This window comes from Corvus brachyrhynchos, unplaced genomic scaffold, assembly GCF_000691975.1.
Source record: "Corvus brachyrhynchos isolate BGI_N302 unplaced genomic scaffold, ASM69197v1 scaffold70, whole genome shotgun sequence".
Lineage (NCBI taxonomy): Eukaryota > Metazoa > Chordata > Aves > Passeriformes > Corvidae > Corvus > Corvus brachyrhynchos.
In genome coordinates this window covers 5,209,018-5,234,635 of record NW_008236217.1, presented here as the reverse complement: position 1 = coordinate 5,234,635, position 25,618 = coordinate 5,209,018, and the positions used below count along the sequence as shown (strand labels likewise).

Below are 25,618 nucleotides of genomic sequence, written 5' to 3'. Positions count from 1 at the left end.
CTTTTGGATTCCTAAAAAAATAAATGAAAGAGCTACTCTAGGTTTTGATGTGTAAATTGTGGGGAGACATAATAAAAATTTATGGAATTTGGTGTAAGCAGCCAAATGCATTCAGTAATCTATTACATGTCTGCATTTAGGGATACTGAAGATGCAGCCATGTAATTTCTGATTTAGCATTATTAAGTATTTAAAATTGCACACAATTCAAATTGCTGAAGACATTCTACTAGCATTATCTCTTCTGGGTTACAATGATATTAAATGTATGCCTCTCTAAGACTCAAATACAGGGATTTAATAAAAGGTTTATGCCTCTACCTGAAAGATGTTTGAGGGGTGAGTGGTGTTATGATTAGTGCTTCTTTTGTGGTGGATGACATACTAATGCTATGATAGTGTTTCTGTGTTCAGTAGCTGCATATTACTATAGTATCAGCACTTAACTTCAGTATTTACAGTACCAGTCTATGGTCTAACTGTGCCTGGTGTCTTTATGTCCCAATAACATCCCATCCAATCTGGGAGAAGCTTATTAATTCCACTTTATGGTTAAGTGGTTTGCATTCTGATTTTAATAAACAGATATTGGTAGTAATGCTGGGAGTCTACAGCTATATTTATGGAGCTTCTGTTTATATTGACTCCACTTAAAAATTTGAAGATGACTAGGAGCCTAGTGCAGACTGTATCAATGTATGTGCCATGGCTTTAATAACATTCTCTAACACTTTTTTGGGGATGATTCAAAATCATTGTTCATTTCCATAGGTAAGCCAATTGTTGTCTTGCAGCCTCTCTTTTTTACAGCTTTGCTTTGGAGAGGGGATTGGAGTGAAGTCAGAAATGACAGTATTACTTCAGTTTCCACCAGTATTTAAAAGTTGTAGGATTTTTTGGGAAGTGGGGAGGATTTATATGTATGCCGAAACCCATTTATGTTAGCCTGTGAAGGCACCAGCTAAATTGTGTACACTTCGTATGTCCAGTGGATTTTGTGAAATTTTATTCTATTTGAGCAGTATGTATTTCTGAAGAGAGTAGGAAGTTGGACTTTATTTTTTACCTCATTTTCTGAGAGGTAAAAATATAGGTCAATGGAGCTATAAAGATAAGGCCAGAAGTGCTAAAGTCCTATATACTAAGACTAAAGCTCTCACAGGTAAACATTTTGTGAGATTGTCTTTTAATGTTGCTCTATTTCAGTATCTGATGAATTAGAAACAGTTTGGTGTGTGGACCACTTGACAGTAGATATAGCTGATAATGTGTACTTTAGTAAGATCCATAGATATTACTAATGTAGGGATTTGCAGGTGTTTTATTTTCTTAATCTTCTAAACCCATACTGGTATACCCATATAGAATCTTAGAGATTTACAAAAACTGTTGTATTGCTTAAACTACTAAGGAAATAGAGAAGGTTTTTCAGAGTATGTTCAGAATAGTAGTTCTTGATTACTTTGTTCTTTGCATTTGTAGAAAAGAGCTGCTCCAAGTAGGATTTCTCTACTTTCAGTGTTCTTACATTACGAGGAACAATCAAGTTCCCAACAATCTTGAAAGAATGTCACCCAGGTTTTCCTTTTTTTTTTGAACACTGCTATTCTGAACTAAGTTGAGGTGATAAAGAAATACTGTGTGAACATTTGACCTTTATCAACTTGCAAATTAATATTTGTTGCTTGCTGTACAGATGGTTCTGACTCCAGAGATAAGCCAAAGCTTTATCGTCTACAATTAAGTGTCACTGAAGTTGGAACTGAAAAATTTGATGACAATTCCATTCAGGTACAGAAAAAAGCAGATTCATATTACAGTACAGATCTGATCTCTGGTGTGTTATATGTAATTGTGGAAACTAATAAAATATGCTGTGAATACCTGTGAGAGCTCGAAGGGTAAAATATTGCTGCAGTTTTGTGTTAATGGTCATTATCTGTTTTAATTTACTTCCACTCTTGATTTAAGAGAAGGATTTTGTTATTATAGTAAAGTTTTTTATTAGTTAAGGGGTTTATTATTTAAAATGAGGTTTTCTTTTATGTAACTGGATCAAATGATGCATATCAGTGTTTTTGTAATTGCTTAATGACTTTCAAGTCCTAGTCTTAATCTCTTTGAGGCAAGATTTTTTAAGAGTATGAAACAAGCATATTTGTATGAAGCTCATGCCGGGGAGTCTCTTACAGCACCCTGGGTCCATGTCAGTGCAGTTAGTTGATTTATAATTACTTGCGTTGCAAGATTTCATATAAAACAGCAAGAGGAAGAAAACAGTATATGACCAAAAGAGTGAAAAATTTTTCATCAAGGGATGTCTGCTGGACATGTTAGTTAATGTGTGTTTTATTGTTTTTGTTGCATTGAATAATGAAGTGAAACTCACTGATTTTAGTACCACTCATCTTTGTTAAATTCATAATCAAAATTAAATTACTAGTTTGTAAATAGGGTAAGCTATATCTTAGTCTTTTTTTTTTTATTTCTGCTGCAGTGTAATTTAATTCATTCTATGTTAATTAATTTTATTCCCAGTTGTTTGGTCCAGGAATTCAGCCTCATCACTGTGACCTCACTAATATGGATGGAGTTGTTACTGTTACCCCGAGAAGCATTGATGCTGAAACCTATGTGGAAGGTCAGCGTATTTCAGAAACCACCATGCTGCAAAGTGGAATGAAGGTTCAGTTTGGGTCTTCTCATGTGTTTAAGTTTGTGGATCCTACTCAGGACCATATTATTTCCAAAAGATCTACTGATGCAAGTCTTATGGTCAAAGGTCCAAGACACAAGACTGGGTGAGTAAGATTTAGTTTCTTCCTCCTGAGGTTAGAAGGGGAGCCTTGGGAAAAAAAAGAGAATGAGAGCATTATAAATGGCCAGTGACTAGAGTGTGAACTCATTTAAAGTGTTAAGTATATAATTTTAATACTTGAGCTCCACCTTGTGATTTTATGTAGGATTAGCAAGTGTCTTGTTTGAGTACTTCATAATGAAAAAGTTTTCCTCATGCTCACTTCTGTGTGAAAAACACTATAATGCGTTATTTTCCTGTATTTCACAGTTCACCTAAGCTCCAGGAAAAGTCAAGAATTTGCTGAATATTTTCAGAGAGTCTGGTTTTTGTTTTTTCTCGGATTATAACTTTCACAATTCCACTAAAAGGAATTGGAAATGACGTAATCATGAAATGAGACTGTGAAGACAGGGAACTATATAACAATATAACAACAACTTCTTATAGCGTGATTACTTACCCTCTAGTTTCTGTGTTGCAAGGACTAGCAGTCGAAGTCCACCCTGTTGTTTTTCATTCATGTTTGTCATGGGGGCATAATAAAAATACTGATCACAGATATAGTGACTCGTAGGAGTGCAAGTGTTTGTTCAATGGCTATAAAAATATTCAGAAGAAGCAATCTTAAAATCAGTTTGTATTGCAGGGGAAAAAACCAACATTCTGTCTTCTCTGGGTCCAAATGAGGCTACTATTGTTAATATACACATTCTTGTATAATGCCATTTAGAAAAGTAACAAATTGGCTTGGAGATGAGTGAGAGAAAGATACCTAGGAAAAGAAGCTTATCTGCTGAGTTAATATAGATGCATGCTTTAAACATTTTCATTTTTTCTCCACTTCATTTTCATATGGAAGGACACTATGCTTTTTGTAGGCCCTGTCTGCAGGAAGACTTCCAGCCATGTGGCTGTCATGTAATATTCTTGCTGAAATCTTGAGTTCATTCTGCATTTAGCCTGCAGATAAATAAATAAGTGTTCTTGGGGGTTTACAGTCAACTGGAAAGCACTGTATTACTGCAGGGCTTTATCTGGACAGTAAAATCTATGGCAAAGGGCTGTTGCAGCTTGAACAATCAAATATTTTTTAAAATCTTTGGACTAAGGAGATAGTAATATGTATTACTATGATTTATGAATTATTTACATTATGTTGTACATTTAATACTAAAGAGCTGAGAAAAAAATTGTAGCTAGTCTACTGTAGTGAATACAATGCCATGAACATGTTTTATGTGTATTATTTTTATGTGTATTTATGTTTTCTCGCTTGACTGGGAGGAAATTAGCTAAGAATCTGTTTTTGCAAATGAAATTCTGTATAAATATTTTTAGAATTATTAGTATAAAGAACTATTGCAGTATTAAAAAAAGTTAGTATTAACTGGACTCATGGTATAACCCTTGAATTTTAATTTATTAATTTTAGTTACTTTGTTCCTTGTTTGTTAAATGTTTAACGATACCATTTCTAAAACATACTGGAAATGTTATCTTGCTTATAGAGCTGTCCAGGAAACCACATTTGATCTGGAGGGAGATATTCACAGTGGAACAGCATTACCAGCAAGCAAGGTACTGTATTATGACTAAGTTAGCAATAAATAAGGGCATGTATAAGTTAAATCAAAATTACAACATCAGTAGTATTTGGGGAAGTGTGGCCAATTCATCAGTCTCGCCAGCCATTTTTTCCTTGTGGATGGGCTCAGATATCACGTGCCTTGTTATTTTAGTTTTGGGGGTTTTTTTCCCCAAAACCCTTTTGTTTCAGTTTGTGTTGGCACTGGGCGTGCATCTCATGTCAAGAATAGTAACATTTTTTAGAAAGGGAAACTCTCCAAACCTGAAGTAGTTCCTCCCCAATTTGACTTATGGAAAGCAGATTACATTCGGTAGAGATTCTTGTTAGAACTGGTACATTGTTACCTTGTGTGTGTAGCATATGGCTGTTGTCATGTGTGATGGGGTAAATAAATGTTTTATATAAAATGTGAAAAGGTGTTCAATTTTAATTTAACTAGGCTTTTAAAATTTAATGGATGTGACTGTAGACTTCAATAGAGCTCCTGTACGCACACTGACTAAGCAAACTGTCTCTGCAGTCATAAACATTTTATGAGGTGATAATATTTTCTTGCTTTCTTTCTGCACTTTTTGTTACTAGATTTTGTGTCAGAATTGCATTTTCCAGGAGCAAACAAATAGAGTAAATGACACAATGGTTAATGTCTTACTTGCTATGATCACATGCCTCAGATGAAATGAGAGAATGAATTATTTCAGCAGTATGAGATGTAGTAATCTTCCCAGAAATGTATTCTCTTTTATGTTTTATTTCTACCATTACAAAACTGAAATATTTGTAAATATTTAGTGGCATTAATACAGCAGTGTAGGTATTAATAACTCTGATAGCTTTTGAATGTATTTTTAGTCTTGTTTTCTTACCACAGTCTTTTGATTCAGTTTCTCTACTTTCTTTGTAGCTTTGTGATAGTGCTTTCTCTTATCTTGTATGTGTTTTTTACCTACTTCTGATAAGAATTTATTTAGTGATATTTTAGAACGAGGAACAGAAACTTTGTAAACTAATAAAATGGCTTAAAATTTCTCAGAATAAGAGTTTCTGGCTTTATTATATAGCATACTTCATATCCTATTCACAGTCATTAGAAAAATACTTCTAGTGGACCTAGGGATTAATGGAAAAAGTTTAGTTTCTTTTTTAGTTGTACTGTTTGAGAATGTGTACGACATCTTGTTAAATCACTGATGAATCACTCATTTTCTAACATTTGCTCTCTTCTAAGTTTGCTTTTCTGTTTGGAAAAGGGGTAACAGTAAGTTTAATGAAAGTTCTCTGAGATGTGATGGTGAAAAGTGATTTAGTTCAAACCCTTGTTTTGAGATGCACTTGTTGGCAGGTTTTCCTATGTCGAAGCAAATTATTTAGTCCTAGAAATTTCTTATGAAATGTTGAAACACTTCATATTTTACTGATGTCCTGTTTTCAATTCCTTATGCTGAAAATAATTTCTATTTATTTTGCTGCTTAAAGCAACATGTTTGCCCCATTCCTGATAGGGTTTGATTGAATTAGAAATCATAAATTAAAAGCTTCCTATTAAGGAGCATGGGACACCAAAAGAGAACAAATTAAGTGTTACATAAAAAAATAACACAGTTTGAATTGCCCCTTCTTGTGTTGGAAATTTTGTACTGCCTGGCAGATCAGACTTTCCTTAAAATCAGGATAAATTATGTTACAGATCAGTAGTGTAAGCACTTGGAACTATTGCAGGAGCAGAGTCGGGGAGCATGGCCAGTTTTAAATTTGTAAATATATTTAACTTTGTCTCTTACCTAAAGTTTTAATTCCCAACTCATTCTTATTTTGTGGTAGCTATGCAACTTTTTATTAAAGATATTAGAAAGCTACATTATAAATTCTAGCAGTGCATTAACAAAGAGCTGCTCCTAGCTGGCCTTTGTTTGTTGAATTGGAAGCAGGCTCTTCAGTGCTTCACTGTGGTGAAAACGCCTGCTGAGCTGTTGCTCTCTGTGCCATACTCCCCTCTTCTGTTTCCCCATCTCTTTTCAAGCCTCAGACTGACACTTCATTTTAGTGGTGTTAGGCACAAATACTGGCTAATGCAGTGCTTGCATGCTAAGCACCTGTCCCGCTGTTTTGAATTAGAGCACCAGCAGGCTGGACGGTGACAGGACATCATCCGCATCCAGCACAGCCGAGCGAGGAATGGTGAAGCCGATGATTAGAATAGACCAGCAGGATTACCGCAGACAGGACAGCAGGTAGGAAACGTGGGATCCATTACTTCTCAGAATCCAAAAAACAGATATGTTTTTCCCATAGATCAAGCACTGCATTAAAGTATTTTAAATGATCCGGTTTTCCCCTATGGAAAATGAGAGTTCCTTTGAGATCTCGCCCCAAGTAAACCCTAGGATTAACAACCAAAGCAAAAAACTTCACCATGCTTAAAAAAATCCAAAAAACTAATCTTTTGCTTCAGTAATCTGTTATTTGTGGTTCTCTTTTTATAAAGTCAGGCTGATAGTCATGTCACATTGTTGATTTGTTGTTAGGCATGTCATATGAAATGTCTTCAATAACAAAAGTACAACTACTTAAAATTTTCATTTGTCAGTGGCAAGTTAATGTGATTTACTCTGGAAAGTGAAATAACCAGGTCATTGCTATGTCTACTGTGCTGCTGTCAGCAGGTGTGGAGTCTCTGTCCTTGAAGGTACTTAAAACCTGACTGGACAGGGTAGTGAGCAACTTGCTCTTGTTGACCTTGTTTTGAGCAGGGAAGTTGGATCAGATGATCTCTAGTGTCTCCTATCCCACCTCAGCAAATCAGTGATTATGTGAATAGAATTTTTTTTCAAATTTTTCAAAAAATACAAGATTGTATTGCTGTCTACATAAATCAACTTTTAAATTTAGGTGAACAGCTATGATAAATGGATGAAAGGTAAGGTAAATGTGCTTCAGGGTTAAAAAGTGCAGCGATCCAATTTGTAGAGCTTGCAGTATGAAGCTTTTTGTACCTTTAAATTGATTTATTATTCACTAGAGAGAAAAGAGAATTCAGAGATATGAGTGGCAGGAAAAAAATACAACCAAAAAAGGGCAGAAAATTGTGCTTCCACTTGAACTTGAATGTTCCATAGCAGGGACATCTTCTAAATACTTCCAGTGAAGTTAGACCAGAATGCAACTCAGTTCTACTCTGCGCTCTGTTGTTAGAGTGCCTTTTCATCTTCAGATTCTTTTTTAGAATTTTATTAAGGTTGTGAAGATTTAACTCCTTCTTGAATTACTAGTATTTTAACTGTAATTTTCCTCATAAAAGATGAACAGAATTTCTTTCTGAGCTTTTTATAGCCTGTCAGAAGTTTTTGAGGTTTCTGCTGTTAATATTCCTTGATCTGTGCATCTGTATCTGTAGGAAGATTATTAAAATACTATGAAGAGGATTATCTTGTGCTGTATTTCAAAAATGCAGAGCCATCTGTGAGCTGTATCTTGGCTTCATTTTGTTGGGTTTTTTTTAACTTCTTAAATTCCTTCTAAAGAGAGGAATTTATTTTTAAATTGCTAGTCTTTACAAGGGCTTTTTCACCATGGTTCCTGTGTGCAGAAAGTATTTTTAGAGGCATCTAGATCACACTTAAATTTGTAATAACTACAACCTCAGAGATCTTCATTGCCAGCCCTGACATTGATATTTTATTAATGTACATGTCTTACATGTTTGTAGTATGTATTGTGTAAATAGTCATGTTTATCTAAATACAGCACTTCTATCATGTGCTGTTTCTCAGATTCGTTCACAGTGTTTATGAGATTGACAAATTAGCAAAGTCATGATGTCAGATTAGGACTGACAAACTGGGCAATGGGTTGCCTGACTACACGGAATTCTTCCCTTTTGTGGATGTATTTTGTGGACCTTTAGTTAGGTTTCCTCTGGGATACTCTGGTCTCTTTTTATGAACTCTAAGGACAGTAATTGTGAACTGCTTTGTTAGTATGAAAAACCAAAAATTCTTCACTGGCAAGCTCCAGGTTTTTGTTACTGTACAACTTCCGCCCACACTAAATGTTCTTGTGGGTAGTCTTTGTGTGCTCATCACTGCTCTCTAAAGGTGAATAGTAAGATAAATAAGAGTTTCTTCCAATAATACACTGAATGGGTTGAAGACCAAAGATTAGAACTTGGCTGCCATGATTTTTCATTTCTAGAAAGAAAAATAATTGAGATTTGAGATCATAACTCCAGTTTACTTACTGGGTATGGTTGTTCTGATTGAAATGTGATTCTTGGAAATGAAACATAATGACTATTTAGTTAAGGACTGTGGTCATACATGCTCACTAGATAACTGACACTACAATTAGCATGAGCAACCATATAATAAAAATGAGAAAAGAGAAGATATTTTTTTGCCTTGGATACCTTTCAGGAGTTCTTCAAGATGTGTTTGGTTGGAAATAAGTATGATATGTAAGTGGTGTTAACTGACTGCAGACGCTTACCTGATTCCTAGCTTTAACATGCCTTAAAAAATTTATACATACCTAGTATGCTGACTAAAACAATCACACAATGGTGTTTCATTTTTTTGTGCAGTTTATCAGAGACAATCTAGGAGAATACAGAAATAGCAGGAAAATGTATTACTGCTTTGAATGCAATTTTAAAGTGTAATATTATCTGACACTATACTAAGAGAGAAGGCAACCCTTAATCAATATTTTATGGCCCTCCTAAACCTAACTAGACTTTCAGACTGGTTTAGCTCAGAGAATTTCATCACCACAGAGAGGCTGTATAAGAGCAATAGCACAAAGACAATATATACTTAAAATGTATCCAATAAAATGTGCTATCATATCAGAAGCACAGAGAATTGCTTCAACTTAGATTTCTAATGTGCAGAGCATAATTACAGAGTATTTCTTTTGCATGTTCTTTGGGGAAGGTGGAAGATGGTACGGGGGTTGGAACTAAATGATCTTCAAGGACTCATTCCAACCCAAACCATCCTATGACTCCATGATTTGTTGAAGGGAACTCCTATTAGAGTAGTTAAATAATTGATTTACTACATCTGTACCTAGACAACTAATTTACAGGTAAAATTAAATTACAATTTTTAAAGATTACTTTGTATTAATTTATCTCTTATGGCCAGTTTCCAGAAGTCTGTAAGCAATCTTGCATTAATATCAGGTCTCATCACTCATGACACATTGTCTCTCATTGGCTGGGAATCCAGTTCCTCCATTTGTGCTGAACCTGATGAATATCATTTTGTTCTAAGGAAAATAAAATAAATCATCAGCTGAAATCTGTCACTGGTTTACTAGCCAGTTTGTTAAAATATTTCTACATCTTGTTACCATTCCTATAATGAAAGATTAAAAATTTCTCTGGAGTTGTCAGTATAGTTCTGTTTTATAATGCTGTATATTGGTAAGTATTCTATGTAATGTATTCTATGTGTGTATTCTATGTAAGTATTCTAGTAATTAAGTTCTCAGTGAAGATGATGCACTTTTGACAGTGTGGAGGTGGTGACAAATTAGTTCATTTTAAATTTATAGCAATAAAAAGACACAAAATACTACAATTTACACACCAGCTGGGTGCTTTTCATAAAGAGAGCCTGCTGTCGTGTTTGAAATGTAACTGAAATGGCAGAAATTTGTGTACATACTGCCATGCTGTTCCTGCTCTTCCTTAACCTTCAACTCCCCAGAAGTTGGATTTGCTGAGCACTTCTTATAATAAGGCATTATATAGATGGCACAGTTTCAGTTCTCTGCTGGTTTAAGGTTTTGCAAGTTTTTAAAAAAGCAAGCAACCAAACAAACCCCCACCAAAACCCAAAGGCACTGCTAATTTTTGGATTCAATATGCTAAAATTTAATTTTAGATCTTTTGACATCAGCCTTCAAAGTTATATTGTGGATTTTTACTACAGGCGGTAGCTGAATACAGGCTTTCAGTGTCCTGTCTCTACCTGGTGGCATAACTAATAATCTTCAGGAGAATGAGGCTTATATAATTATATTACATTCCTTTCTTTTATCAAAGTTGTTGGGGAAACTAAAAAGCTGCCTATTGTGTTAAATATGGTTAAAGTAGTTATCGCATGCAGAAGATGTTAAGCTTTTACTTATTTCCTAAAAATAGGTGCCCAACTGCAGAGAACTGCTCAGGTAATGCCTTTGCTTAAGGCAGTAATGATAGGATGGAAATTAGGAAAAGGTTTTTCACCCAGAGGGTTTTTGGGCACTGGAACAGGCTCCCCAGGGCAGTGGTCACAGCACCAGCCTGACAGAGTTCAAGAAGCATTTGGACAATGCTCTCAGGCACATGGTGTGATCTTCGGGCATCGTGTGCAGGGCCAGGAGTTGGACTCAGTGATTCTGATGAGTCCCTTCCTACTCAGGATATTCTATGGTTTTGTGAAATACGTACTTAACCTTTTGCAGGCACCAGAAAAACCAAGTCTCCGTTCAGTTTCCTACTCTCTGATTTCTCTGATGGGTACTGGTAAGAAATAGCACTGCAGTCAGTTTCAGTGAGGACGATTCTGGGGCTGACTGCTGTTTCTCAGTGTAGTGTAGCAACAGCCAGGTTGGGGTAGGGACTGGATTTGACCTCCTTTCCCTCCTTACCAGAAAAAAGGACCAATAGGTTGACCAAGTCTTCATAAATTTTGAGGGCTTGAAAGGCAGCAAAGTACATTTGTTGTAACCAAGCTGATGTTTCAGGCAAAGCTTCATTCACTTTCTTTCATGTATCCATGAATAATTTGTTATTTGAATCCTGTCAATGGCAGGTGGCAAAGCAATCCTATCAGTCTGCCGTGCAGTGCAGAAGAGGGTGTTCATTAATATCGCAGACTCCACAGTTCAAGTCTGTATTTTTATCTGTTGTGTTGCTGGCAAATACAGCTTGAATGATTCTGGAGGAAAGGTAAAAAAACGATGCTTCTATGGAAGGTTGTTGCATCAATATTTGGAACCAGTGTATTTGAAGAAATATGTAATTTTACAGTAATTAATATCACCCGTGTGGATTACTTGTTTCAATTTTCATTGTCTTTCTTTAGATCTCAGGATACCCATGGACCAGAACTGATACTGCCTGCTAGTATTGAATTCAGGGAAAGCTGTGAGTAGACTGTGAAGTTACATCCCTTAACTGCTAATGCGTTCTTCTATACTATAATATTTCAGCCAGTTTGAAAACTTCAGGGTAATTTAAGTAAACACTGAAAAAAATAATGACTATACAGATGCTAGACAGTCTAGTAGTATAACTTGTTTTGTTGGGAGGGTGAACAGATACTTTAGATATTGAGGCATGTTCATGCGTATCTTAATTCTGATTGCATTTCAACTCTTCATCTTCAGATATTCAAATTAAATGTGAAAAAAATTTTAATCCCATCTCCTCAACAGTACATTGAATTCACTGTCTTCTATGTAGTTCTCTACGCTTGTATAATAGATGGTGTCTTGGTCAAAATCCATTTTATATAAAATCTGATTAGATTTACATTGTCGTTTAGAGTTTAATTTTTTATTACCTTGGTCCCCAGGTTTTTAAGGCCTCAGATCTGGTAGAAAAATGTCATACTAGAGACTGTCCATACTTCAAATATTTGAAACTAAATAGATTTGTGAGCAAGCAAAGACTGACTTTTTTTTTTAGTATGGGAGCTTTGTTGGAATAAAATGTACAAGAGAAATCTTGCATTTTCCTGTTTACTTGAATATGCAAATTTTCAGCAAAGAGATAGGAACTAGAACAGAAATGTTTCCCAATGATCAGATTTTCTGGCTTTATTTAGAAGTGTGTTGTTAGTGTGTCTAGCTAACTGGTACATAACAGACAGCTTAAGAGTTCAAATTCCTGTAAGCTGCTCCCCCTTCCTCTCCTTCTCCCAAAGAAAATCCTTTATGCCTCAAGCTGTGAAATTGTTTTCTTTCATTTTCTTTCTGTCTATGGCTTTATGACATACTGATTTTTTTTTTCCTCTTTGTCTACAGCTGAAGATGCCTTCTTATCTGCTATTATAAATTACACAAATAGCTCAACAGTTCATTTTAAGCTGTCACCAACATATGTTTTGTATATGACATGTCGGTATGTATTGTCCAGCCAATACAGACCTGACATCACTCCTGCTGAGCGTACTCACAAAGTCATTGCAATAGTCAACAAGATGGTGAACATGATGGAAGGAGTGATACAGGTGAGTTACTCTGCCAAAATATGTCAAGGGAATTACCTACACGTTGTTAATCTAGCGAACTTCTTAGCCTTTTTCTTAGTGTGACCCTTAACAGTAGTTGATTAAACAGTAATGCCTGCATTGACTGCCCTTTATGTCAGTGAATAATGTCAGTGGTATGAAACTCTCTCCTGAGCAATGTGGGAAGTTAGGGAGTGGCTGCTGCTCTGAAGATTATGTTCTCTGACAAGAGGTGACTTTTCTAGAAGGTAAGATCTTTGCAAACATTTCTGGCTGTGAACCCTTGTAAAACAAGTTGGATGGGCTTATTAAAGAATACTGTATAGATAGCATTTGTTTGCACTGACTGATGCTTGAACATATTAAAAATAATGGTGGCTTTTAAATTTTGATCCTGTTACTTCTGCAACTTTTGTAACCACAAAAATGGTAATAAAACTTGGACATCTTGAACCACTCTCACACAACTGCTTTGTAAAGAGAAATAGAAGTTCTCAAATGTTCCAATATTTTATATGTAGTCTAATGCTCTTGCTACTATACATGCAAGACTTCTACAGAAGCACAGGGGGAATTCTGTTTTGTGTAGAAATGCAGGATAAGATCCACTGCGTTGTCTGTGATATAGACAATACCTTGCATTGTGTAACTTGATAAAACAGACCGGTCATTTTCTCAAAAAAAGGGGTGCTAGTTCATGTATCCTCAGTAATTAAATTAATTAAACTTCTTTGTCTGCAGGTTTTTCTCAGAAGAAAAATTGAAATATGTTTCTATATTTATTAAAACAGGTGTGTTTGTTGCAAATAGTGCTGCCAGAGTAGCAGCAAGGACCCTGCTGCACTAAATACTGTATGGGCATAACAAATATGTCAGTCCTGCCTTACAGAATTTACAATTGCAAGTGCTACACAATAACTTGATTAAGGGAGAGTAGGAAAGTGAACAACAGGAGTGGCATGAAACTCAAGCAAACCAAAACTGTTCAGCTTTTGTTCAGGTTTTGGAAAGATTTAGTGGAGTTTTCAGCAGGGGAATGTTAGCATTAGACCCCTGTGTAAACTTCTACAACAGGCTCCCACCTTCCACAGGAAAGATTGGGAGGAAATGCTGATGTTGAGGACACTTTGCAATAAGAAAGTAAGATTTGCCTTCTGTGTACATTCCAAAGCTGATCAGAGACTGAAAAGCAGTTTGATTCTGAAATGAAGAACTAGTACATTGCTTTGAATCTTGATGTCACAGTCAATAGATATTTGATAAAACTGAAATGGTATCAAAAATTAATATTCAGGCTCTTCTATTAAAAAGAAAAAGAGATTAAATCTGGCTGTGGAAGAGAGGAGACTGTGGCTGTAGTGGAGAACCTGAACTGGAAAGAGCCCGCCTGCACATAAGCAATTCAGCTGCTAGAATGGAAAGTAAACAGAGAAGGGGTAGGCTTCAAATATAAACTGGAAGTTACAGGTCTGAATCAAAGAAAGTCACTCAGTTTATATAACTAATGTATACTAGTTACAATGAACCTAAAAAGACTTGTAGTGACGGAGGTGGGTACAGTGGGAAAGCAGAAATAAAGTTTTCCATTCTTAGTATTGAATGGCTAATGAGGTAGTTGCTAGAAGATACTAGTGGGGTGGACTCAAACATCAGTTTTATTTGAAAACAAATCAAAGCTAGAAAGTAGACTATCCTGTGAAAACGTTCATTTACTGCACTGAGAAGGGCTTCCCAAGTCACATGCAGCCTTGTGGTTGTAAGCAAATGTATTTTCTATAATCCTGCTAATACTATGCAAAACTGTTAAACTCAACTGTTTGTCTGGACTGGCCTTTGTGAAAGGCCATTCCTACAACCTTGTAACTCCAGCTGCAATCTAATCTCCAGCCTAAATTTTAAGGAACACATGAGCAAGGAAGCAGTATTTGTGGTTTGTGAAAGATGTTGCCTAGTTGCAAGAAATAAACCAAGAGGAGTCAGAGGATGCTTTAAAATTGGGAGGAGTTTCGTTTCAAATGCCATGCTGAAGGAGCCAGAGGAAAGGGGGGAAATGACACCTGGGTCAAAAGAGTAAAACTTAAGTGAATTTCAAGGTTAATGGGCTGAAGGCAAAGAAATAAATACATTGATTCTAATCATCAGTAAAATGTCTTTAACCTGGGCCTGTCTTCATAGAGTATAAGTAGTACAGGCTAAGCTAAGTCAAATTACTTGATTTAAGGTGTAATGTAAGTGGTTGTAATGTAAGCTGTCACAGTCAAATTACCATGTAATAAATTGTATCACCATAGCTTTTTTGGTGTGTCTCAGCTGTAAAGCATTACTGCACTGAAGGGGATCTGGAGGTGGGAGAGACAGAGAAAACAAATGAGAGGCAAGGGGAGAGAGGCACCAAAACAGAAGTAGTGAGAAGGTGCACAAACTCCTGTGCCTGTACTGTGGGAGTAAATTAATAACTGAGATCCTAATTTTGCCTGCCTAGATCAGAAAGGTATCAAGTCTCTTTGTGAAGTTACTCAAGAAGTACTTGCTAACAAATTGAATCTGTGACTTCAAATATAATATTTGTATCCAAATATTAGAGATGACTTTGTATGAGATAGGGATAAGATAGGAGAGATTTATGAGAAGGATCAGTGCTTTCAATAAAAAATCAGGATTAGAAATTTGGTTCATATTAAAAAGCCTTTTTTTTTATCCTTTTTTTTTCCCCCAAAACATTCTGTGGCATTTTTCATCCTTTTTAAATTTTAACATTTGTTTGTAGAAGGAGCATTTCCTTTTGTTCTGTGCCAACACATCTTCAGTCAGTTAAGAGTGCTTTGGTTGGAAAGGGGGAGGACACAAAAAAGCAGTGATTTGGTGTTTTGAGCTCTAACTAAAATTGAAACAGTAGCACCTCAAATATTTGCATCTAAGTTCACCGTGTTGTGAGTGGGGGAAAGTGATCTGGCTAGAAAGCAAAAAATAATTAAGAGCTCAATTCTAAATAATCAGACAAACATCTGGTGGGTTCTTTTTTTTCTTTTGACTCAGTGTAGCTTTATATTTACCAACATTTACGAAACGTAGTGTGGTATTTCATTTGATTCTTCTGTTGTTTCAAACAGTCTTTTTGTTCTTTAATTGTAAAGCCATGTATTAAATCTGTCCTAGGTGTTCTGTATATTTTGTTTGCTTTTGAATGTTGTTGTTTGGTTGGTTTTTTTCTTCTTTTTGGATGGGGGTTTTCTGTTCCCTCCTCGTGTGTGTTTGTATATCGTCTCCATTGCAGCAGTGTGGGCAAATAGCTCCCAGGATCTGTTGTTTTTGTTGGCTAGTTACCCCATTGCCTGCAAAAATTTCTGCAAGGTTTCTGTGGCACACTGAGCATAGAATAACCAGTCCGGGATGACAACTAGTTTAAAGCATTAATTCCTTGAATTAATTGTGACACGTGGGCACTTCAGTTCATAGCTGTTGTGCTACTGGTCCTATTAAAATAATTAATTTTTTAGAAGGAGCTCAGTTGCATCATAGCTAGTGATTAATGCATCTGTGTAAAACTGTGAACATGTGTTGTACCTTCATATTTAGTGTTTGATTTCTAAAGCTTTCATGATTGTTCACAAGTTTCTTTCTTCTATTCTGTTTGATTTCCTTCGTCCGTTTTTCTCCAGGAGGTAGACCAGGTTGATCAGGTAGGATATGTTGCTGGGAAGTGATCCTAGCTATGTTGGCTTAGCTCAGTTTCTCATGCTGCTTCCATATCAAAATACAATACTCAAACAGCTGGACTTGAACAGTTCATAACACTCATTCAGCAACTGGAACATGCAGTACTAAAATCCTTTTTTGACTTTGCAACTTTTACGGCATTCCATGTTTTCTGCTTAACGCACTTCAATGTGGATATGAAATGACCAAAGTTCTTTTTCTTCCCTTTATTTTCTTTTTTTGTTGTTTGTGGTTCCTATTCTTTGGATTTCATCTGAGGTTGCCTGGCCTGGCATTTGTGGTCGGGAGATGGTGAGATAGATCAGTACTTGATACTGAATCACATGGTATCAAAGCCAGTGAGTGCAGTATCAGTGTGGCAGTGGGCAGTAGTGAATATGCGCTTAAAAGTGCACAGATTACCAGATACTGCATCTGCTAAGCTCGTAGCACTGTGTAATTAGATACTTACACTGTGGCTTTCATTGATATGGCTATTGGCAATTTATTAGCATTTCATGTGTTCAGTGAACATGTTAAAATTGAACTTAGTAGTTACAGCAATTGCAGTATTACATACAAACATTTTGCAAATATCTGGTATCTGAGAGATGTTTGGTGAAATGGGAAGAGGTACTGGTCTATCTTTGGAGCCTTTTTAAGCTGCCATGCCTTACCAGAAAATTACTTCGCTGTATTATTTCTTGCTTCTTTCCACTTACAGAAACAGAAGAATATTGCTGGGGCCCTTGCCTTTTGGATGGCAAATGCATCTGAATTACTCAATTTCATAAAGCAAGACAGAGATCTTAGCCGAATTACTGTGGATGCACAAGATGTTTTGGCACACTTGGTTCAAATGGCATTCAAGTAAGGCTATCAAACTTCTGGTTTATTTACCATTTTCTGTTTCTGTGTTCATAGAAAAACTTCACATTTCTGCCAAATTTTAGGTATGGCAATAATGTCTTTTGTGTATTGTTAAATATCTGAGAGGAAAACTTACAAGAAAGGCTAGACTTACTCCTTTAGACAGATGCCTTGTTTTGTGAATATGAATCCCTGAGTTGTGCATGAGTTTCATCTGTTAGATGATCTTGTGATAGTTGAGGCTGCCAATGAAAATTTTAGGGAAATTTAGTTTGTGTTGATTGCTTTCTCTTAATATAATGTGAAATTGTGCCGAAAGGTTAGTTTTGCTGTTAGTCTGTAAATACATAGGCTTAAATATTCCTGTGTCTTTAAAGTAATGAATCTTGTGCTCTTCAAGAGCTTCTAAATATAATCTACTTCTGTAAGTCTCATAAATAGCAATTTGCACAGTGGTTTTTTTGCACAGATTTTTCTTAAAAAAGGACGGACAGGTTTTGGCTTGGAGTAAAAATCAAGCTATGCTTGTCAGCTCAGGCAGTTACAATACTGATTAAAGGAAAAATTGAATGAAATATCCAAATGGGAAGGGAAACCCTCAGAGGAAAAGTGTCCTTGAATAAAGATAACAACATTGGCTGAGCACAACATTAATCAACAAGAAAGGCTTAATTGTTGTTTGTATTAAGATTTTCTTCTCCCTGAGCCACTACTGAACAAGTATTTCTCAGCAAATTTGTGTATCCAAAACTGATGTTTAGAGAAGTCCCACTGTACCTTGGGTGACTTAGACCCAGTACTCCCACTTGTAAGATGAATATTTTAAATGCAGTATTTTCATTTTTCTGCAGTATGAAATACTGTATTCTGTGCTCTTTTTGTACTGTGACAGGATTGGGAGACCTAACCATGGTTGAACTATTTAGTTTTGAGGGGCTGTGTTTCTCAGAAGAGCAGTATGTGTAGTTTGTGAAATCTTACCATTGCTTTCTGAACTTTGAAAAAGTTTCAGGGGAGCACCAAACCCCTTTGTATGGATTCCCACAGATACATTTTTTTTTCTGTTGGTAAATTTTGGGCAAGTAGGGTAGGTATAGCAAGTAGCTATTTTGACAAAGTCTTTCCATTTTTATATCATCTCTAATCACTCATTGTTAATGAAGCTGTGCCTTTTGCCACAGCTCAGTGTCTTGAATTGGTGTCTTAAAATAACTTCCTGCTGCTTTAATTGGCCAGGTAGTCATGAAAGACAGAATATTGCTGAGGCTGGGAAGGAATGGTGCTGTATTTTTCTCTCTGCATTATAAGCAGTGTGGATGCAAAAGTGTTCTTGAATTTTAGCTGTGTGAATTTCCCCTTAGTGTAACATGGCAGAGTCCAAATGCATGTGTTAACTTTAGGAGATCCCTGAAATACATACTTAGAAGACAAATAAAAAAGCACAACTGAAGCATGAACAGAAAGAAGTCTATTGTGAAAATGTCACTTGATGGTAACTGGCATACTCCCAGTACTGGTTGAAATTGTCATGGATTTAATTTCTAGCAATTGTGGGTATTTCATTAAAAATGTTACCAGTGAAACGAAGGGGGAGTTTTAGAAAGCCATGAAATATTTTCTTGTATACTTGTGTTTACAATTTGATTCCTTTTTAGTTTCAGTTTTTAACAGAAGACATATAAATGAATTAGCAAAAACAGAGTTAAAGAAAATGTTTAATTATTTGAAAAGAAAGGATACTGAAACAGATTTTCATTTCAGGGTAGTTAAAGGTAAGAGAAATAAAAGAATCAGAAAATTTCTCACACAAAGCCCTAGGCCATTTCAGGATTTTGTGTGTTGGGTCAGAACATGAATTTTTTTTTTTTTTTTTAAGTACTACTCTTGCTAGATTTTAAAATTTTAAAAAATGTATTTCTGTTTGGAAAAAATTATTTTTACAAACTTATGGAACCCAAGGTTGGCCTGACAGCATCTCTTCATGTAGCATATGACGTTCACTTACCAGTGTGGTAGCAATATTGCATGTAAAGGTCTGTGCTTGTTCCCAGACACTTCTTTTTCCAGTGTTCTTAGGAAAGGTGTAGGAAAATTGGTCTCTCAGGCCTTTTTAAAAGTATTATTGGGTTTCCTGTAATCACATTAATAACACAGAAACTTCTGGTATCTTGTAATTTGATAGAACTCTTTTCTTCAGAACCATTTTTAATGAACACATAGAGGATTTAAAATTTACTTTTTTTCCCCATTCCCTTCCAGGTACCTGGTTCATTGTCTGCAGTCAGAGCTTAATAACTACATGCCAGCATTCCTTGATGATCCAGAGGAAAATAATCCTCAGAGGCCTAAAATAGGTCAGACTACTTGATCTTTGTGTCTTCCAAGCCATACTATTAATTGTTAAGGAAAAAATCTATTTATACTAGTGGTACTACATTTACAAGTTACCTTAACCCCTGAGAATTATTTGCATCAATTTTGCATGGATGATTCGGCTCTCTGCTGAATTTGGTCCCTTAAATCTGTATCCTCCTTGTGCCAGGGATTCTGAAACTCGATGCTGTGCTCCAGATGCAGTCTCTCAATGCTGAATGCACAGGAAGGATTGCTTCCCTCTCTCCCTCCTGCTAGCTGCACTGCTGCTGACTTCACAGCTTAGTATGCAACACTGTTTAATCACATTCAACTTGATGTCACTAGGATCTCTCCATAAGTTTCATCAGGGTTGCTTTCTGTCCTGGTGGCACCTGTCCTGTGCTGTCACACAGACATACTCCGTCCCAGATGCAGGACTTGGCAGTTGCCTTTGACATTCATGGAGTCCCTGTCAGCCCATTTCTCCAGCCTACTGAGGCCCTTCTGAAAAATACTGCTGCTCTTTACTGTTGCTCTTTACTGTGTCAGTATTTTGCCCCCTTTTGGTGTCATCTGTGAACTTGCAGAGAATGTACTCCATCCAATTGCTCAGATCATTAATTAAAGTCATTAAACAGCATCAGTCTCATCTCAAAACATGAGGGATGCCACTAACGCATGATGGCCAACTGGACATTGTATCTGCAATGCAAATCCACCAAGTCCTATGGTCCAACCAGTTCTCTCTGTGCATTGCCATCGGCTTATCCAGTCTTCACCTCAGCTGTTTCACTGTAGAGCTGTTATGGGAGAACCTGATCAAGTACCTCCCAGCTACTAAGGTCAGGCTGACTGGCCTTGTAGATTCCTGCCAGGGTTCTCTGCCATGATACTTGAAACATTTTGCTTGCTTCACAGCAGTGAACCTTTCTGGGCTGTTCCTGTCCAGGAGAGCACCCTGCTCAATGTGTACGAACACCCTGTGTCTGCAATCCTGGCTCAGTGACTGTGCTCAGACTTCCAATGCTTCAATAATTGAAGGAAAGGTGATCTGCAGAGCAATTAAATACAGTCATTCTGTTGAACTGCAAAGAGTATTTATACAAATTTCATAGATGCTTTCTGGTACTTTAGGTATTAAGCTTTCTGTTCTTGCTTTTTTCCTGCATTGAACCTTTAAGGAAGACTAAAGATGCACGGCTATGTTTGTAGTGCCCTGTACAGTGAGAGTACTTCTGGGGACACAAACCCAGAAAATGTAGCAAACTGATACTGGAATAAAGGCAGATGCTGTTCTTATTTCAGTTATTTTTGAGCTGCCTTATAGATTTCTTATAACCTACAGATAATTTTTTCAGACACAATCCTGAGTTTTGATTCTAAAAAAACTAATTTAATGGTCTTTTCAAAAGAGATTTCAGATTAAAAATATTGCTTTAAAGAAGACCTGGAGATAAATGTGTTGCTTCCACTAGGACACACATGAGGATGTTTGCTCTTGGTGATGCTAACAGAAGTCCCTATTGCTTGTTAGTTATTGCAATGCAGTAATTGGAAAATGGGATTTTGAATAATGTTTTAAAAATCTAATGTGTAAACAGAAGGTGCATTCTATAGTTTAAGTGTGTCATACAATGCAAATAACTTCTGCTGAAATTTCTGAGTACAATTTGATACTTAACTTCAAGAAGCTATGGAATAATTGGAATATGTATTTGAAACAATAGAATATGAAGGTTTTAACTTGGTATAAAAACTAATAGAAAAATCAGTTTACTAAAGTGAGGATGTCATTTAAATGTTGGGTATAGCCAGTTATTTACTTGTATGATAAATATTTTCCCCCAATAATTTATTTTCGTTTCAGGGGTTACATTCTGCCTAACATTTTAATGTTGCTCTATCTTGAAAACCATGGAGCAGTACATGTATTTCTGAAAGCCTGTGTAACTTAAGTACATGTTCCACCTAGCATTCACCAGCCTGACTTCAGTGTCTCTGTGTTACTGCCTAAGCCGGGTGTACACTGCAGTATGTGAACATGACTGACTCTTTGTTTTATCTCTGTAGATGATGTGCTGCATACCTTGACTGGAGCCATGTCCCTGTTGCGACGATGTAGAGTGAATGCTGCTCTAACTATACAGCTCTTCTCCCAGCTGTTTCATTTTATCAACATGTGGCTTTTTAACAGATTAGTTACAGCCCCAGATTCAGGGTTATGTTCACATTACTGGGGAGCTATTGTTCGCCAACAGCTGGGCCACATTGAAGCCTGGGCAGAAAAACAAGGTTTAGAATTGGCTGCTGATTGCCACCTGAGCAGAATAGTACAGGTGAGTGTATTTATGATTAACACTTCTCACATACTTGTATATTCAAAGAGAATATTTGCCTATGCTGTGTTCCTAGAAAATAGCATGTGGACAAGAATGGCTTGTGTGAATCAATCCTGGAACACTGAGGTAGCATTGAGGTAAAGACACAAAATACGTTTTCAACATCATTAATGGTTAATTTACAAGTGAAATGAATAGTGAACATGGATGTTAAATTTCTGTTTATAAGACTGAGCTGTAACTATGTTGAACAGAGACAGGAAGAGTAGCTGAAAAATTGATGTGCTTAATTTATTATAGATTTAGTATTAGTTCATCTTTTGGTACAGGAAATATATTTAGTGTTTGTTTTGGGGATATTTATGTTGCTTCTGTTACAAATCTGGCTTCTTGCTTTCTCTTTTCCTATCTCTTATCTAGAGAGCATTTAGACACAAGGCTTAAGGTTTCATTCTGGTTTGAATTTGTCATCTGTGACTTTTTTCTCCCCTCTAGGCAACCACATTGCTTACCATGGACAAATACTCACATGCAGATGTTCCAAATATTAACAGTACTTGCTTTAAGCTGAATTCTCTGCAGCTACAAGCTTTGTTGCAGAATTATCACTGTGCTCCAGATGAACCACTCATCCCAACAGTAAGATTCTTCTATCACTCTTTGTGCAGTTTTAACATACCTGAGATAAAAAACCACTGTCTGTAAACAGCTATCTTATCTTTGGTGGATGTACTTCACTGACTCAAGCAGGATATTATCAAGAATCTCTTACACTGAGTTGGACAGAAAGGTACCACTCCATGCTGCATGTATTCAGAGAGGTGTCACTGCATCTTACACCATTTGTCATGAAATACAGAAAGGTGGTAGAAGAGAACACAGCACCCCTAAAATTTGGTTCTGTGTATAACCAGAAGGAACAAAGATTGATAATTTGTAGAAATCAAAGGAAAGCATCAGGAACACTAGGCTTTTTCACATGTAGGATGTAAAAATCCATGGATCTTGAATCCCTTCATACAAACAGTGGACAGATTGTCCTTTGGTTAACATGTTGACACCTGGAATTTGTATGTATATATCTGTATAATGTTGCATTTGGAACTGGTTTTTTATCTTGATATTTAAGATGACTGACTATTCTAAGTCTTATCCATGGCAAAAGTCAAAAGACAGTGTAGTGTGTTCCTTGCAGAACTGTAAAAAACACTCTTCAGGTAAACTCTAATAGTTCTCTGATCTCAAAAAAAAAAAAAAAGGCAGAGGCAGTCTAATATTTATATAGCTGAATGCATTGTGTACAAAGTCCATGTTTTATTAACTTTAGATACATTTGTTTATTAAATCAGAGACACTAATACAACAGCTCTACAGGTGTAGGGGGAGGAGGGACTTGTAGCTTGGAGATGTTTTTATATATCGGCTACCAAACCACAAAGTCTTCTGCTGAAGAACATAATCTATATTACCTGTTTACACATAGGTAGAATTCCATAGTTGCTTGGTTTATTATTATTAATATTCAATTAAAAACATGCACCACAAGTTTGAAAAATACTGAAGTAAAAATAAGAGTTTCTGTCACATTTGGTAATACAGTTATCTACTAGATGTCATAAAATAAATCAGTGCAGTGTTCTGACTATACATAGCGAAGCCAAAGAAGTTTTATATCTGGTAATTTATTTTCCAGTTTTGATTTTTCTTTCAATCTTAGCATCTTCTTAATGTTAGGTTTTTTAACTCAATGAAGTTATCCCTTTGTGGTAACAGTGTCTTTCTGCCTTCTGTCCAGGAATTGATAGAGAATGTAGTAACTGTTGCAGAAAATACGGCTGATGAACTTGCTCGCAGTGATGGCCGAGAAGTCCAGCTGGAAGAGGATCCTGACTTACAGCTACCTTTTCTTTTACCAGAAGATGGCTATTCCTGTGATGTTGTCAGAAATGTTCCAAGTGGTTTACAAGAATTTTTAGATCCACTCTGTCAAAGAGGTTAGTTCTTTTGTTGTTTTACAATGATCTGTGTAGCAAACACAGAATGCAAAATATATTTCAGTTAAGTGTAAGCCACTTCTTTTTTGTGTATGTTTCAATCTTTCTATACTATGTTCTTCAAATGTTTACTTTTGCAACCCATCAAAATTATTAAGGTTTTTTTAATCCTTACCCTTTCTTCCTGCCCCTCTCATTCAGTTTCCAGGTTCTAAGTATGCAGTGCTGAGTTACTAGTGCCTGCTGAAACATTGTTTTGCCTTCGCTCCAAAACTTTTTTTGATTTTTAAAATGAAGGTGAATTGAACAGTTAAATCATATTTTTTTTTACTCATCAGCTGCTTCCATGTAACATTAAAAAAAACCCCATGAGCTTAAAATGGTTCTTTCACTGTTGATCAGTGTAAGAACTTAGGGTTTGGGCATTTGTAGTCCAACAGAATTTCAGATGACAAGTAAATGATAGATCTTGTGGTTGCATGAAGTTGACTTAAACTTGAGAAAGTAAAGCAGGGGGTCTGTCGGAGCATTTACGGTAAATGAACAAGTTATAATATTTATTTGGTGCTACTCAATTTTATTAGAATTTTTAAATCTTCTGCTTACAAGCAGTTGTTTAAAAAATTTGTACAGGAATGTTGAGATAAATAAGAGGCTGTAGCAACAAAGGCTATTGAAAAAGCAGCCTTGCTCTATACTGGAGTGAAGCTTTGCAATTGTTGCTTCCAACTTAGTTTATAGAAAAGCCATATTCTTGCATTTAAAAGAAAAGTAGGAAACTGATTGTTTTGGAAGTCCAGTGAGTAACAGAGGATGTAGTCTTGAGGTGAAAGGAGACTCTTAGAATAAATTCTTTAATTAGTAAGTATAATTCAGTTGCCATACAAATGGCTGTATATTCATTATAAGTAAGGCTTTTTTTAATGCATACATTGAAAATTTTACTTCTTGGGTATCCCTTAAATTATGCTGAGGGACTTTTTGCAGTGAAACAGTGTAAACTGAATTGCTGAAAAATGTTCTTTATGAGGAGGAGAATATCATATATTTGGATGGAGTGATTGATAAGTTCTGTGTGATGTGGATTCTCAATGTCCCTGATTTAGGAGGCAGTGTTGGATATTTCTGAACTGCTGTGGCTTCTTTTTCAAAATTCTAGAAATTTTTCAAATAACAAATAAATCAACTAAATGCCTGTTAATTGCAGTGTTGCGTTTAAAAACGTCATGAGTGCAGGCAGAGCTGCTCCTCTGCTAAATCTATGTTGAGACTGGTTAGCTAGACCCTTTGTAAAGTAGATTTCTGTAGCACTGTCTTAATCAGAGTTCTGGTAGTTTGTATTCTAAAAGATGATCTGGTTGGTAAAAGCAATATTTTACAGGCCTGGAGTTTTCTATGAGCTTGCAGTGCTTTTAAATAAGTATATTTCTCAGAAGCAACTGCTATAGAACTGTAGTATTTTGTAGGTAATAGCATAAAATTGCAGTAAAGCCCATAATGGCATCTGAGATACAAGATTTGACACATTAATGAATACAAAAAGATGAATACTATTTTATTTTAATTAATCCCTTGAGAAAATACCATGACTATACTGATGTTACTTTTTCCTTTAGGTTTTTGTAGACTAACACCTCATCCACGGTCACCAGGCACATGGACAATATACTTTGAAGGTGCAGATTATGAAAGTCACCTGTCACATGAGAATGCTGAGCTGGTAAGTATTGATTCAGTGAATAATTATCAACTGA

At 36.1% G+C, this 25,618-nt stretch overlaps 1 protein-coding gene across 24 annotated transcripts in view; it reads left to right on the top strand.

The window, feature by feature from the left end:
* AFDN (afadin, adherens junction formation factor) overlaps window positions 1-25,618 on the top strand; it is an 85,658-nt gene that overhangs the window by 16,013 nt on the left and 44,027 nt on the right. For 16 of the 24 annotated variants that reach the window (XR_001865703.1, XM_017745771.1, XM_017745788.1 and 13 more), the window contains 13 exons: window positions 1,697-1,791; window positions 2,539-2,801; window positions 4,309-4,378; window positions 6,504-6,619; window positions 11,462-11,523; window positions 12,405-12,610; window positions 16,270-16,290; window positions 17,031-17,176; window positions 19,436-19,530; window positions 21,602-21,867; window positions 22,366-22,509; window positions 23,666-23,864; window positions 25,481-25,584. Coding sequence is in view for 23 of the 24 variants with exons in the window: in XM_017745771.1 (XP_017601260.1) it covers window positions 1,697-1,791; window positions 2,539-2,801; window positions 4,309-4,378; window positions 6,504-6,619; window positions 11,462-11,523; window positions 12,405-12,610; window positions 16,270-16,290; window positions 17,031-17,176; window positions 19,436-19,530; window positions 21,602-21,867; window positions 22,366-22,509; window positions 23,666-23,864; window positions 25,481-25,584 (1,787 nt within the window). In the remaining variant the exon portion in view is untranslated. The remainder of the gene's footprint in view (window positions 1-1,696; window positions 1,792-2,538; window positions 2,802-4,308; window positions 4,379-6,503; window positions 6,620-11,461; window positions 11,524-12,404; window positions 12,611-16,269; window positions 16,291-17,030; window positions 17,177-19,435; window positions 19,531-21,601; window positions 21,868-22,365; window positions 22,510-23,665; window positions 23,865-25,480; window positions 25,585-25,618) is intronic. The other 8 variants (XM_017745845.1, XM_017745802.1, XM_017745906.1 and 5 more) reach the window with 1 other exon arrangement.